Source organism: Carlito syrichta, unplaced genomic scaffold (genome assembly GCF_000164805.1).
Source record: "Carlito syrichta isolate Samal-C Ts95f unplaced genomic scaffold, Tarsius_syrichta-2.0.1 Scaffold314096, whole genome shotgun sequence".
NCBI lineage: Eukaryota > Metazoa > Chordata > Mammalia > Primates > Tarsiidae > Carlito > Carlito syrichta.
In genome coordinates, this window is record NW_007258192.1 from 263,769 (window position 1) to 275,839 (window position 12,071).

Here is a 12,071-nt window from a genome sequence, read left to right on the forward strand (position 1 = left end):
AAAGTCTCACCAAGTTGCCCAGTCTGGTCTTGAACCCTTGGGCTCAGGCAATCCTCTTGCCTCTGCCTCCCAAAGTGCTGGGATTACAGGTGTGAGCCACCATGCTTGACTGCACTTTAACCCTTTTTAAGCGTACTGTTCAGGGGCATTAAGTTCATTCATACTGTTGTCTAATCGTCACCACAATCTATTTCTAGAACTTTCTCATCACCCCAAATGGAAACCCTTTATCCATAACTCTCCGTTTCCCTTTCCTCATCCCCTGGCACTCATTGTTCTACCTCCCGCGTCTGAGAACTTTCTCATTCTACGGACCCCGTGTAAGTGGAATCGAACATTTGTCCTTTTGTGTCTTCTCTGATTTGTGCGGCTCTGACAGTCACTCTGGCTTTGTTATGAGACTCTACATTATCTGGTGCTTATGTGTAACCTTTTCACAATGTGATTCCCACTGTACCAGACCAAGAATCCCCTGAGGGGACTCTATGCAGCACAGCTGAGTACAACCCCTGGCATGCGCAGGATTCAGCCAACTCTTACTCAAGGTCAAGGGTTGACTGGGTGAATGCGTGAACAGGCAGCTGTGTGGGAAGTTCCAAGAAACATGAACCCACGAGAAAGAGGCAGAGAGAGGAGCCATACCTGAGGGCAGCCATTCTGGCTGACCCGAGGCACATCGAAGTTCATCACGGATGGGATTGGGAAGGGCAGTGGCGTGATGGGCAGCCCCTCAGAGCCTGGGTCCCTGTTGGCCTGGCTGACCCTGGAGAGGCAAGGAGGCAGGCTCAGCACTCTGGGTTCCGTGTCCAACCGAGGCAGGCGCCTGACCCTCAGGAGATGGTGCCATCACAGAGGTCGTGTGTTCCTGGGGGGCGCGGCTTCTTCCCCATATGGCCAAATGGCTGGAGTCTCCTCCTGAAGACTGGAAACCACCAAACTCAAGGAAGTTTGGGAAGGAGGGGACATGTTGGGGCTGGGGCCAGGGAGACCCCCAGGAGGGGAGGGAAGAGAAGCCACGGCAGGGCTAAAGGTCATGAAGTTCTAGGTGGGCCCTTGGACTGCCCCCTGGTGGTCAGCCACCGGCTGGAGCCTGTGGCCCACTAGAGCGGGAAGGAGTGTGGGGGAGGGTGGGACAGAGAGGTTGGGAATGAGAACCCCCCATCCTCCACACATTGGCTCCCCCCGCAGCTTTGGGCCTGATGTGGGCACTCACCCTCCTTCCCAGCCTGCTCTCAGGAGAAGTCTGGGCTCACCCTGGGGAAAGAAAGGACTGACCACTGTGGGGGGCTTACGGGAGCCCAAGATGCAGTGGGGATGCCGGAAGGGCCTCATGGGAAGGGGGTTTCCAGAGCCCCTGGAATCAGCCTGTGGTGGCACTGATGGCCTCTCCCCCTTCTGTCCTCTGTCCTCCCTCCTCGCCCACACCCACCTGGGCCCCACTCACTTAAATTCCTTGTAGTTGGGAACCACCCGCACAATCACCACCATGGGGTGGGCGTTGTTGGCCAGGGGCTCGTTGACTCCCCGGAGAAAGACCTAGAGGGGGGGAGGCAGGTGAGCCCTGTGCAGCCTGGGCCCTCCCAGGCACACCAACTAGCCTACCATCTCCCTCCCCAGCTGTGGGCTCCTCTGCATGCCACATCTGCCCTTCCCTGATCCCTGCCCTACTTCTTACTATGCACAAGGCTGTCTCCTCCAGGAAGCTTTCCCTGCCTAGCTGAAGCAGTTGCCCCAGTTTTCTGCCCTAGAGTTCAGTGGTGAGTCTTTTACACCTGTTTCCTTGGGGAGCAGGGTGAGATGAGGCTGGGTACCTGGGCAGGAGGTCAGGAGAGTCATGTTCTAACCTTGGCCCCTGTTAGGTTTAGGGCTGGGTGTTCTAGCTCCTCAGTTTCTGCTCATCAAGGTGGGCAAAACCCTCATCCCGGCTCCTGAGGGGTCTCTGATGAGACAGTTTGTGGGAAAGCACTTTGTAAACCAAGGACCCGGGGCTCGGGTCTGAGTTTCCCGAGGTCGGCAATCACAGACAGTTCCTCCGAATGCCTTGGTTTCGTTACCCCGGTGCCTGCCCCCCACAGGGCTTCCCTGGCAAGGGCTAGTGTGGAACCAGATCGTGGCATCCACATCTCTGGGCACCTCTTTTTTTATCAGACCCAGTGGTCACTTGTCCCACCACCCCCTGGTTACCCCTCAGGCTTCCAACACCTCTGAGGGACCTCCCTGCACCCAGTCCTGACTTCCAGTGGCACAGCCTTCAGGAGGCAGAGCAGGGCTCCCAGCAGGAGGCCGCAGAGCAGAGTGGACAGCATCTCCAGGGGTGATGGGCAAGAGCCTTGCTCCAGCCCTCGCTGACTCCTGCTCGGCCAAGACCTGGGAGGCCCTGGATAGGCAGAGGGGTAAGCATGGCTTCCGGCTCCCGCATTCTCACCGTCATCCCGAGAGCCGCTGATGTCCCCCTAACCCACCAGGGGCCCCTGTTCTCCCTCAGCCTTCACCCTAGCTCCCTGCAGCTGTCCCTCTTGCTCTGACCCCTCTACTTCCACTCCCTTCCCTGACACCAAGCCACCCCTTCCCCAGGAATTTGACACCCAGCGGCAAAACCTGTCTTTTTAAAAATGAATTGAGTTGGATTTGGTGGCTCACGCCTGTAATCCCAGCATTTTAGGAGGCTGAGGTGGGAGGATCACTTGAGGCTGGGAGTTTGAGACCAGCCTGGGCAACACAGCCAGAACCTGTCTCTCCAAAAATTTTTAAAAAATTAGCTGGGTATGGTAGCATGTGCCTGTAGTCCCGGTTACTCTGGAGGCTGAGGTGGGAGGATCGCCTAAGCCTAGGAGGTCAAGGCTACAGTGAGCCATGATAGTTCCGCTGCACTCTAGTCTGGACAACCCCAACTCAAAAATAAATAAATAAATGGGACCCTGTCCTTCCCCTGCTTGAGATGCTGCCATGGCCCTCACTGCCTTCAGAATGAATTCCCTGCTTCTTACATGGCTGTCAAGACCCACACATGTCGGCCTGCACAGCCCTGGGCCACATCTCCTGACAGCCCAGTCCCCGTGCCCCCTCTTTTGGTGCCAGACTCGTTTTCTCTCTCTCCTTCAACATGCTCTGCTTGTTTCTGCCTCAGGGTGTTTGCACACACTGATCCCTCTGCCTAGACTCCCCCCAGCCACCAGGAACTCATCATGGCTGGCTCCTGCTCGTCCTATAGCTTAAATGTCACCACCTCCGAGAAGCCTTCCATAACCACTCTTCCTAAGGCAGCCCATCCAGTCCTCTCTCTCTCTCTTTTGGCTGCTGTATTGCCTCTTCCATAGAATTCATCATAGCTCGTGTTTATTCTCATGTATTTCTTATTTATTTTCTGGCTAGAACCTAAGCTCTGCACAGGCAGGGACCATGTCTGTTGCCCCAGGTTTCGGCAAAAGAGCACAGAGCAGGACTCAGTCTATGTTTGTGGGACAAATGAGTATCCTATTAACATTACTCATTTGAATATTAATCATATTAATGAGGGAGAGAGGTGGGAATCATGGAGGGAGGAGCTGACTCTGTGTTGTTGAACATGAAAGGGGGCTCTCAGAGAGACCTGGACGCGGGAGGGGCGACCTGCAGTGGCCTCTTGAGGGTCTCGGGGATGGTTGGGATCTGGCTCCAGGGGAAGAGAAGCAGGAAGAGGAAGGGGCTGTGGACTCAGCTGAGGGGCCACACCCTGGGCATAGCTCGGGATGGGAAGAGGCCTCCCTGGTCTCCTGCAGTACCGCTTACTCAAGCTGGGTCACCTTGGCAGTCCTAGTGCCACTCTGGGCCTCAGTTTCCCAACTTATACACTGAGGGGGTTGGACCATCATCTCCCCAATCCCTCTAGCTCTGAGCCTCAGTGGGAGGTGGGCCTGGGGTGGGGCCTGTTCTAGATCCTTCTCCCTTGTCTCCTCTGCCTCAGCACACTCCCCTCTGCTGGGGCCCATCTCAGGGGTTGCCACTGACTCCACACATGAGTGCCTAGTACAGTCCTCAGGGCCTTACCACTGCCACTGGGTCCTCCAGGGATGATGTCCCTTCATCCCCTTCAAAGCATGGAGTCTCTGATGGTGGCATTTGTAACTCTGGGTGGGGCTAGAGGTCTGGGCCTGAGGTTTTCACTGGAGCGGTCAGGTCCTGTTGCTCACAAGGATTCCCCAGGTGTAAGGCTTTCGGGGGCATCTAATCCACACCTGTTCTGTGTTGACTTTGGTCAGTGTGAACAGGACTGCTGCCCAGGCACACCTGCTGGTGCGACCACACCTGTCACACAGGTAGGGTATCTGAGGGCCACAGAGGCCCAGGCTCTGCCAGGAAGTCAGAGGGCGAGGTTGGGGTGGGGCAGAGCCAAGCCTCCTCCAGACAGAAGCCTCTGCCTGGGTCTCAGGGATGGCCCCCTCCCCATGGGGTGCGGTTTAGGAACAGCAAAGCCAAGCTGTGGCCACTCTTCCTTGTTCCATGTGTGTGAGCTGCTGGCCATCCTTAGGAATGGGCAAGATAGCAGAGAGAGGGGACATAGGGGAGCGGAATAGTTCTTTAGCCCCATTTCGCAGCTGGGGACCCTGAAACCCAAGGAGACTCTGGTGTGGGAGCCAGAATCCCTGATCCACATTTCTGCTTTTCCATGGCTACCCCTGGGACCGTGGCATGTACAGCACTGTGAGCTAGGCAGTGACTCATGCCTGTAATCCCAGCACTTCGGGAGGCCAAGGTGGGAGGACTACTTGAGCCCAGGAATTTGAGGCCAACCTGGGTAATATAACGAGACCCCTCTTCTATATATATTAAAAAAAAAAAAACCCTAGCAGAGTGTGGTGGCATATGCCTGTAGTCCCAGCTACTCAGGAGGCTGAGATGGGAGGATCGCCTGAGCCCAGGAGGTTGAGGCTGTGGTGAGCCTTGATTGTGCCACTGTCCTCCAGTCTGGGTGACACAGTAAGACCCTGAATCAAAACAGAACAAAAAAACTGCTCTTGCCCTGCCAGGCTCACAGTGCTGAGAGGAGGGGTGGGGAGAGCCGGTCAGCCATGGTGGGACAGGGGAAGCCCTGAACCTGATCCCCGGGGATCCCCTGAATCATACTCGAGCCATAACTGGATTTGGGTCTGTCACCCACAGGCAGTTTGAAGGCTGGGGAGTGGAGAGGAGCTGGGTCTCTGCCTCGACACCAACAACTTCTCTGGGAGATGCAAAACAGCCTGGGGTGGAAGGTGATGGGTTGAAAGGCTGGTGACCAGGCCCAAACCAGGCCGGGCCCTGTCCTGGCTAATAGAAGAGCCTCTGTAGATAGAATGAATGAATGAACACCTAGCCGGGCTCGGTGGCTCAGCCTGTAATCCCAGTGCTTTGGGAGGCTGAGGTGAGTGGATTGCCTGAGCCTGCGGGTTTGAGACCCGCCTGGGCAACTTGGCGAGACCTCATCTCTACAATAAATACAAAAAAAATTACCAGGTGTGGTAGCACACGCCTGTAGTTCCAACTACTTGGAAGGCTGAGGCGGAAGGATTGCCGGAGTCCAGCAGATCGAGGCTGTGGTGGCCAGGAGTGGCCACTGCACTCCAGTCTGGGTGGCAGAGTGAGACTCCAATTAAAAACAAAACAAAAAAAACAAAACAAAAAAACAAAAAGAATGAACACCTAATGGACAGTACTGAAGGAAAGGTTGGGAGGCTACCACTTTGACTTGGGTCCTAGGCATTAGTCACTACTCAGGGGAAAAGAAAGGAATAGAAAACAGCAGGATGGTGGGCCCAGGAGGAGAGCCTGGGGTTTCCCCACCAACAGGATTCAGAGAGACATAACTCTAGAAGGCCCTCATCATCGCTGCAGCCCAGGGGCGGTACACAAGGAGCAGAGCTGAGTCAGAGCCCTGCCTGTCACCTCTGGGGCCCAAAAGGGAAGGAGCGGTGACAGCTTCTTCATTCGCATCATGCCTGGTGTAGCAGGGCTTGTCTTCACACACTAGTTATTTTCTTTTTTCTGTACAGATGGGGTCTCGCTATGTGTATGGTCCCCAACTCCGGCCTCAAGTGATCCTCCTGCCTTGGCCTCCTAAAGCGCAGTGATTGTAGGTGTGAGCCACCGTGCCCCGCCTGCTTTGGCTATTTCCGGGAGACCTGGCTTGTTCTTCTATTCTCGACACCTCTGCTCTACAACCTCAGACCAGCCAGAAGGGGCTAAGGGCAGGGCCTGGGGGCTGCTCAAAGCTCAGCCCCATCCTACCTCACCTGTCACCCCAGAGGGCCCCAGCCCTGGTACCTCCAGGGCTGTGTGACTGCAGCCAATGTAGCGGGGGATGAAGCTGCTCTTTCGAACGACTGTTGCGTACAGCTTGGTCTCGGCTGTGGTGTCGCTGACGTTGCCAGACTGGGTGGGCTGGAGGCAGGGTGGGAGAAGGAAGCATGGAAGAAGAGCGTCTGAGGGGCAGGCCCTGGTCATAAATCCAGCCCTTTGCACACAGTCACCGGCATTGCTCCACAGGGGCCCTGAGCTGATAATTAAAGCCCATGTCCCTGCGAGCCCTTCCGAGATCAATACAATAAATCTTCCCTTTTCCGTTGGAATATTTCATCACCCTTGCAAGGACAGCTGCTGTCTGCTCTCTGGTGAGGACATGATAACAAGGCCTGGGTTGTCAGTGGACGCAGAGTCGGGGTGCCTGGGTAGTGCCCCCAGAATGACAGCTCAGGTGCCAGGTCGCCCAGGGGGAGTCTCTCCTCTCTCTTTTGCTTCCCTCCCTGGCCCTGGTGACTCATCCCTGGGACTGGGGTTCCCCTTGGGGCATAAGGGAAGGCAAAGCCATGGATGAAGACTTGTTTGGAAAAAAGGTCAGGACCAGAGCCTGGAGGAGGCAGGGCAGGAGGAGGAGAACTGATCAAATTGAGCACCTACTATGCACTGGCACTGTGCCCTGCCCTGCACAGGCTCCTCCAGGCGACCATGCCAGGAGGTGTACTGTCCCAGCTCTGCTGATGAGGGTGGAGGTGGGGGTCAAGTGGTGATGTGTGAGGTCCAGCTAGTGACCAGCATACCTGGGAGAGGGACCCAGACAAGCCAGCCTCACACTGTTCCTCACTCTCAATTCTGTAGGGGTCTGGAGTGCATACTGGGGGAAGAGGGTCACGCTTCTGTTCCTCTCTGGTCAGTACTTGCACACAGTAGGTGCTTCCTAAGTTCTTGAGCAATGAGGGAGTGACTTATCTCCTCTATTGAGGGGAGAGGGGACAAGGGGACTGGCCTGGGAGGTCCAGGCCATGGGCTGAGGGATCTGAGGCTCTCTACTCCAGCTCATGCCAGTTGCCAGTGCATTCCAGAAAATGATTTGTTCCCCATATGCCCCCACTCTCCCGGTCCTTTCTTCAGTTCAGGTGGCAGGTGAAGGTGACCTGACTGGGAAGATGGCATAACCAGGGCTCACCCTCGACTCTGCCAACCACTCACTCTCTCCCTCTGTGACCAAGAATGAGATGGTTCCTGTTCCCAAGTCTCAGTCCCATGTGTGCAAATGCCATTTTCCTTGAGGCTAGAGACGATGCATGAAGTGTCTAGCACAAGACCCGGACACAGCGGGGCTTGGTAAATGTCATGTTTCTTGGACTTTGAGATCCATCCTTGTCTTTTAACATTTATGGAATCAGAATATCTCTTTAATTGGTGTATTCATTTAATGTGGTGGTTGTTCATGCTAAGTGGACTGTTATACAAAGATAAATTTGGAGAATTCCAAATTCCTATGGACGTCATTCCTAGCTATGTGCCAGAAGCTATTTCCAGAGCCCCACGTGGGCCTGGATGTGTCGTGCTGTGGGTGGGTGTGGGATGCCCAGGGCTGCTCTAAGGAAGGGCTGGGGGTGTTCACGTAGGTTCCCACTCTCCCCCACAGTCCCCTGGCCCAGGCCTCTGCCTCACCTTCACCAGCTCAAAGTGGTAGGGGTGGAAGACTCGCAGGTATTTGATGGGGATATTGTAGGACAGCAACTCCTCTTTCTTTTTATTGTCCATGACCTTGAGGACCACATCTGGAGAGAGAAAACATAAGCACAGGGTCAGGACATGGCTTAACTGATAGCCTGCCTTCCCAGGGACAGTGGGAGTGGGAGGTATTGATGAGAGGAGGGAGATGGGGACACACAGAGGACTAAACATGCATGCACACATGTGGGTCACACCTGTGCACACAAACCCGCAAGCACTGTTCCAGCCCCTGCACAGGGCAAGACTCTGTGCCAGGTTAGGACCCAAATGCAATTGTCTCCTGTGGTCGAGAAACACCCCACCCAGAGATAGACACACACAGAACTGAGCCCAGACGCACATGCACACATGCTGACCTGCATGGGCAAGTGGGTATAGTGTCCTTTCCAGGAATAAGGCCCTTCTCTTGGTCACAAACACTCTCACCAGCTCCTCGGGCAGAATGGGAAGGATTAACTCTCACATGTTACAGGTGGGAAAACTGAGTCTCAGTAAGAAAAAGTAACCTGCTCAAGAAATCCTTCAGTGCAGCTATCAATAAGTCTATAAGTAAATGAAAGCGAGTGTAAATTGAGAATAATGCACTATCTGGAAAACTCCCTCCAGAGAGACCTCGTTGTCCCGTAAAATGGCATGAACTTTGGGATGAACTTTAAGGAGAATACAAATGTCCTGGAAATGATCATGGAAGCTCAACTTAATGAGCACCTATTGTGTGCCTGGCATGGGAATGGGCACTTCTCAGCCATTATCCCAACAAATCCTCAACACAGCTCCACAAGTAGATGTCATCATCTCTGTTTTTGAAATAGGAACAGAGCTTAGAGAGGTTATATAACTTGATAAACATCACACAGCTAGGAGATGGGGGACAAGTGAGGTTGGATTTAATGACCCTTGAGGCATTTTTTTTTCCATTCTGGAAATCTAAGATTTGAGGAGGAAGAAGAGATGGGGAAGGAGGAAAGGGAGAGAAGGATGAGGGAGAAATGGAGGGGGGCGTTGAGTGAGAGATGAAGGGGGACGGGGGGACGGGGTAGAAGAAACAGAGATCCAGGGACAAATGGGAAGTGGACGTGGTGGGGGTGTGCCTGGGGAGCCCCTCAGGAAGCCCCTTGCCCTCTGTCTCTCTTCTTGAGATGAGGACATTTCAGCACCGGGGACAGCGACTGGCCTTGAAGGCTCTGCTCATTAGGCTGGGTCCAGTGCTGAGTCCAAGGTCTGTGCCAGATACCATAGAGCTGCGAGGTTGGGGAAGGAAACTGAGGGCTTTGCTGACTCTTCTTCCTCTCCCCACCCCCCTCTACAGCCACCCTGAACACACAGACAGGGAGAGACACTTGCCAAAATCTGTCAAGAGCTGGCCACATGGGGTCTGTGCTCAGTGGAAGGCAGAGGAGAAGGGCAGCAGAGGTGTTGAGGTTGGATTGAAGAAAGTAGACTGAGGCAGGGGTGTGAAGTCAGCAGTCCTGAGCTCTAGGACCGAGACCTTAACTTGCTCTGTGACCTTCAGCAAGTCACTTAACCTCTCTGAGCTTCACCATCCTGCTCGCAAAATTGTGAATACTTTAAAAAGAAAGACCATGTCCCTCCCTGAGGATTGCCATGGGGAGGGAGTGTGCTTTTCAAGTGATAACATTCCATGCAGAGGCTCCTCATGGCTGCCACTATTTCCTCCTCGTCAACCATCTGTGGCTCTCCGTTCACCCACCCACTCTGGGCAGACTTGAGGACACCCGGCTGGGGGATTCCAGTGCTCCCAGCCAAAGCCCCCTAGTAGCTGTGGAGGCTGCAGCCCCTTGTGCCCACCTCCACGGACCCACAGTGCCCAGATCTGGTTGGGATTTGCCAGGCTGAGCGAAAGGTGAGCACCCTGCAACGTCCCCACCCCCATTCCTGGAGCTCGATGCGGGCAGCCAGCAGAGAAGCCGGAATTGGGGGGGAGAGTGGATAGCCATGCCTCCCTGCTCCTGTCTCCATGCTGCAAGCACGCCTCATCAGCTTCCTCTCTGGGCATTGTGCCCTTCCGGCCTCCCGCCGCGCCCTTTGTGTGACCAACAAGCCGTTTCTGCCGCACGCCTGCTCTGGCCCAGCACAGAGTCTGCACAGCCCTTTGCTTTTCATTAACACATCGCTGGGCTCCCTCCACCCCTCCCCCACCTCTTGGCCTGGCCCCTGCCTCTCCTGCCCCCACCCTACTGCAGACATCACCACAGCAACCGCTTCCAACCAGGTTCCAACCAGCATTCAGCGACTTCAAGCTGCAAACGGGTGCCTGCCAGTATTCCCTGCCGGAGGCCCACAGCCTCCCTGCCCTCCTGTCCCTCCTGCTGTAAGTCCTGTCCTCGTGCACAGATGGGCCCAGGGCCACCAACCTCATCACACCTGTTTCTTTACCATCCCAGATGTGCCGAGCCCAGGGCAGGATCCTGGATCAGTGCCCCTAACTACAACCCCTGACTTCCCGCCAGCATGCATGCACATACACATGCATGCACACACAAACTACACACACTCAAACACTGCAAGGTACACACCACACCCTTCAGCTGCACGCAGGCACACACAAGCACACTGTGGCAGCAGACACACCCATGCACACACACACAAGACACACAGACTTGGATGCCAGCAGACATAGCACTCTAACACACACAGCATCCACACACACACACACACACACACACACACACACACACACACGAAGCAGCATGCAGACATTCCCAGGCATGCACACGTAGACACATGAGTGTCTCTGCATGAAACCCTGGCACAATTCTTCCTTCGAATCTTCTCGACCATCCCAACAGCCCTTCCTATCCCTTTATAGGCAGAAAAGAGACTCTGGCTCAATCCAGCCTTGCTTCTTCCCAGTTATATAAGCTCCCCCCCTTCCTCTCTCCCCTCCTGTGGTCTTTCTCTGCTTCCTTCCTTCCTCTCTCCCCTCCCATGGTCTTTCATGGCTCCCCCATTTCCTCTCTGCCCTCCCATGGTCTTCCACCAGCAGCTCTTTGCTCTTTGTGTGGCGAGCAAGTGTGCTGTCTAGGTCTCTGCAAGAATTCAGGGGAGGCAAAGCCTGCTTTCTTGGGGAGAGACCACCTGTGAGAAGTGAGTCTGAGGTTCTTCTGACTAGATGAGACCAGCAATATCGCTGGCACCTCTGGCTGTGTTGACATGCTCGGTGCCCACATCCTACCACGCCGGCATCAACCAGTCAGTACACGTGTGTGCCCAGCCTGGCTGGACCCTGGAGTACAGTGAGAGCCTGCAATGCTGAGTCCCATGCTCTCCGCTTACTGAGCACTTGGGCTTGAGCCAGTCCTGTAGATGGCCTGAGCCTCAACCTTCTCTCCTAAGCAATGGGAGCAGTGGTGCTCCTCCTGGGAGGTGGTGTGACTCCAGTGAGCATGGGGACGTGCCGGGAAAGCTGTAATGTGCTGTTTCAGTGAGAGACAGCGGTAATGACAACCATGAAAATAATAACAACAGTCATAAAAAAGATAAGCTCGCATTGTCTGGAAAATTCATTTATGTGGAACACCTCATTTTTCTAGCCGGCTGGGGAGATGAGGCGTGACAGTATTACAATTTTTCTAAGTGCTTTTCACTGAGCCCAAGGGGGCGTTCAGGTGGCCGCCAGCTGAGCAGAGAGGGTCCTGTCCTCGGTGGGCGTGTTCCCAGCCCCACCCACCCACGGCAGCTTGCCTGCGCCAGCCTCACCTTCTTGCCCTGCATCCTCAGCTTGGATTTCCACTTTCACCGTGTCCCCCCAGATGGGGGCTCTGGTGGGCTCCGAGGTCACAGCTGTGACTGCCTTGGTGCTCTGGCTGTGTGCTTCCTCTGAGGTGCTCTTCCTGGGGAGGGGAGGGGTGGGGTAAGTCAGAAGGAGGGCCCTGCCTGCCCCCCCACCTGAAATCCACTGACTATAAATCTGAGCAGAGGGTAGATGGAACACGGAGAGCTCCCTCCCATGCACAGACACTCATGTCACCCGGGGCCCAGGGGACACCAGGCCTCTCCCCTCAGCTGTCCTGCCTTCCTGGGGAACCACACTGTCTTGCTGGTAACTGTCAAGG

At 55.1% G+C, this 12,071-nt stretch overlaps 1 protein-coding gene across 1 annotated transcript in view; it reads right to left on the bottom strand.

Annotated features, from left to right (window-relative positions):
- Window positions 1–12,071, bottom strand: part of CCDC33 (coiled-coil domain containing 33) — a 115,128-nt gene that overhangs the window by 58,953 nt on the left and 44,104 nt on the right. Inside the window, exons 4-8 of the mRNA XM_008071032.1 lie at window positions 11,716–11,849; window positions 7,930–8,039; window positions 6,280–6,396; window positions 1,445–1,536; window positions 643–763 (exon numbers count right to left, since the gene is read on the bottom strand). Coding sequence (XP_008069223.1) covers window positions 643–763; window positions 1,445–1,536; window positions 6,280–6,396; window positions 7,930–8,039; window positions 11,716–11,849 — 574 coding nt within the window. The remainder of the gene's footprint in view (window positions 1–642; window positions 764–1,444; window positions 1,537–6,279; window positions 6,397–7,929; window positions 8,040–11,715; window positions 11,850–12,071) is intronic.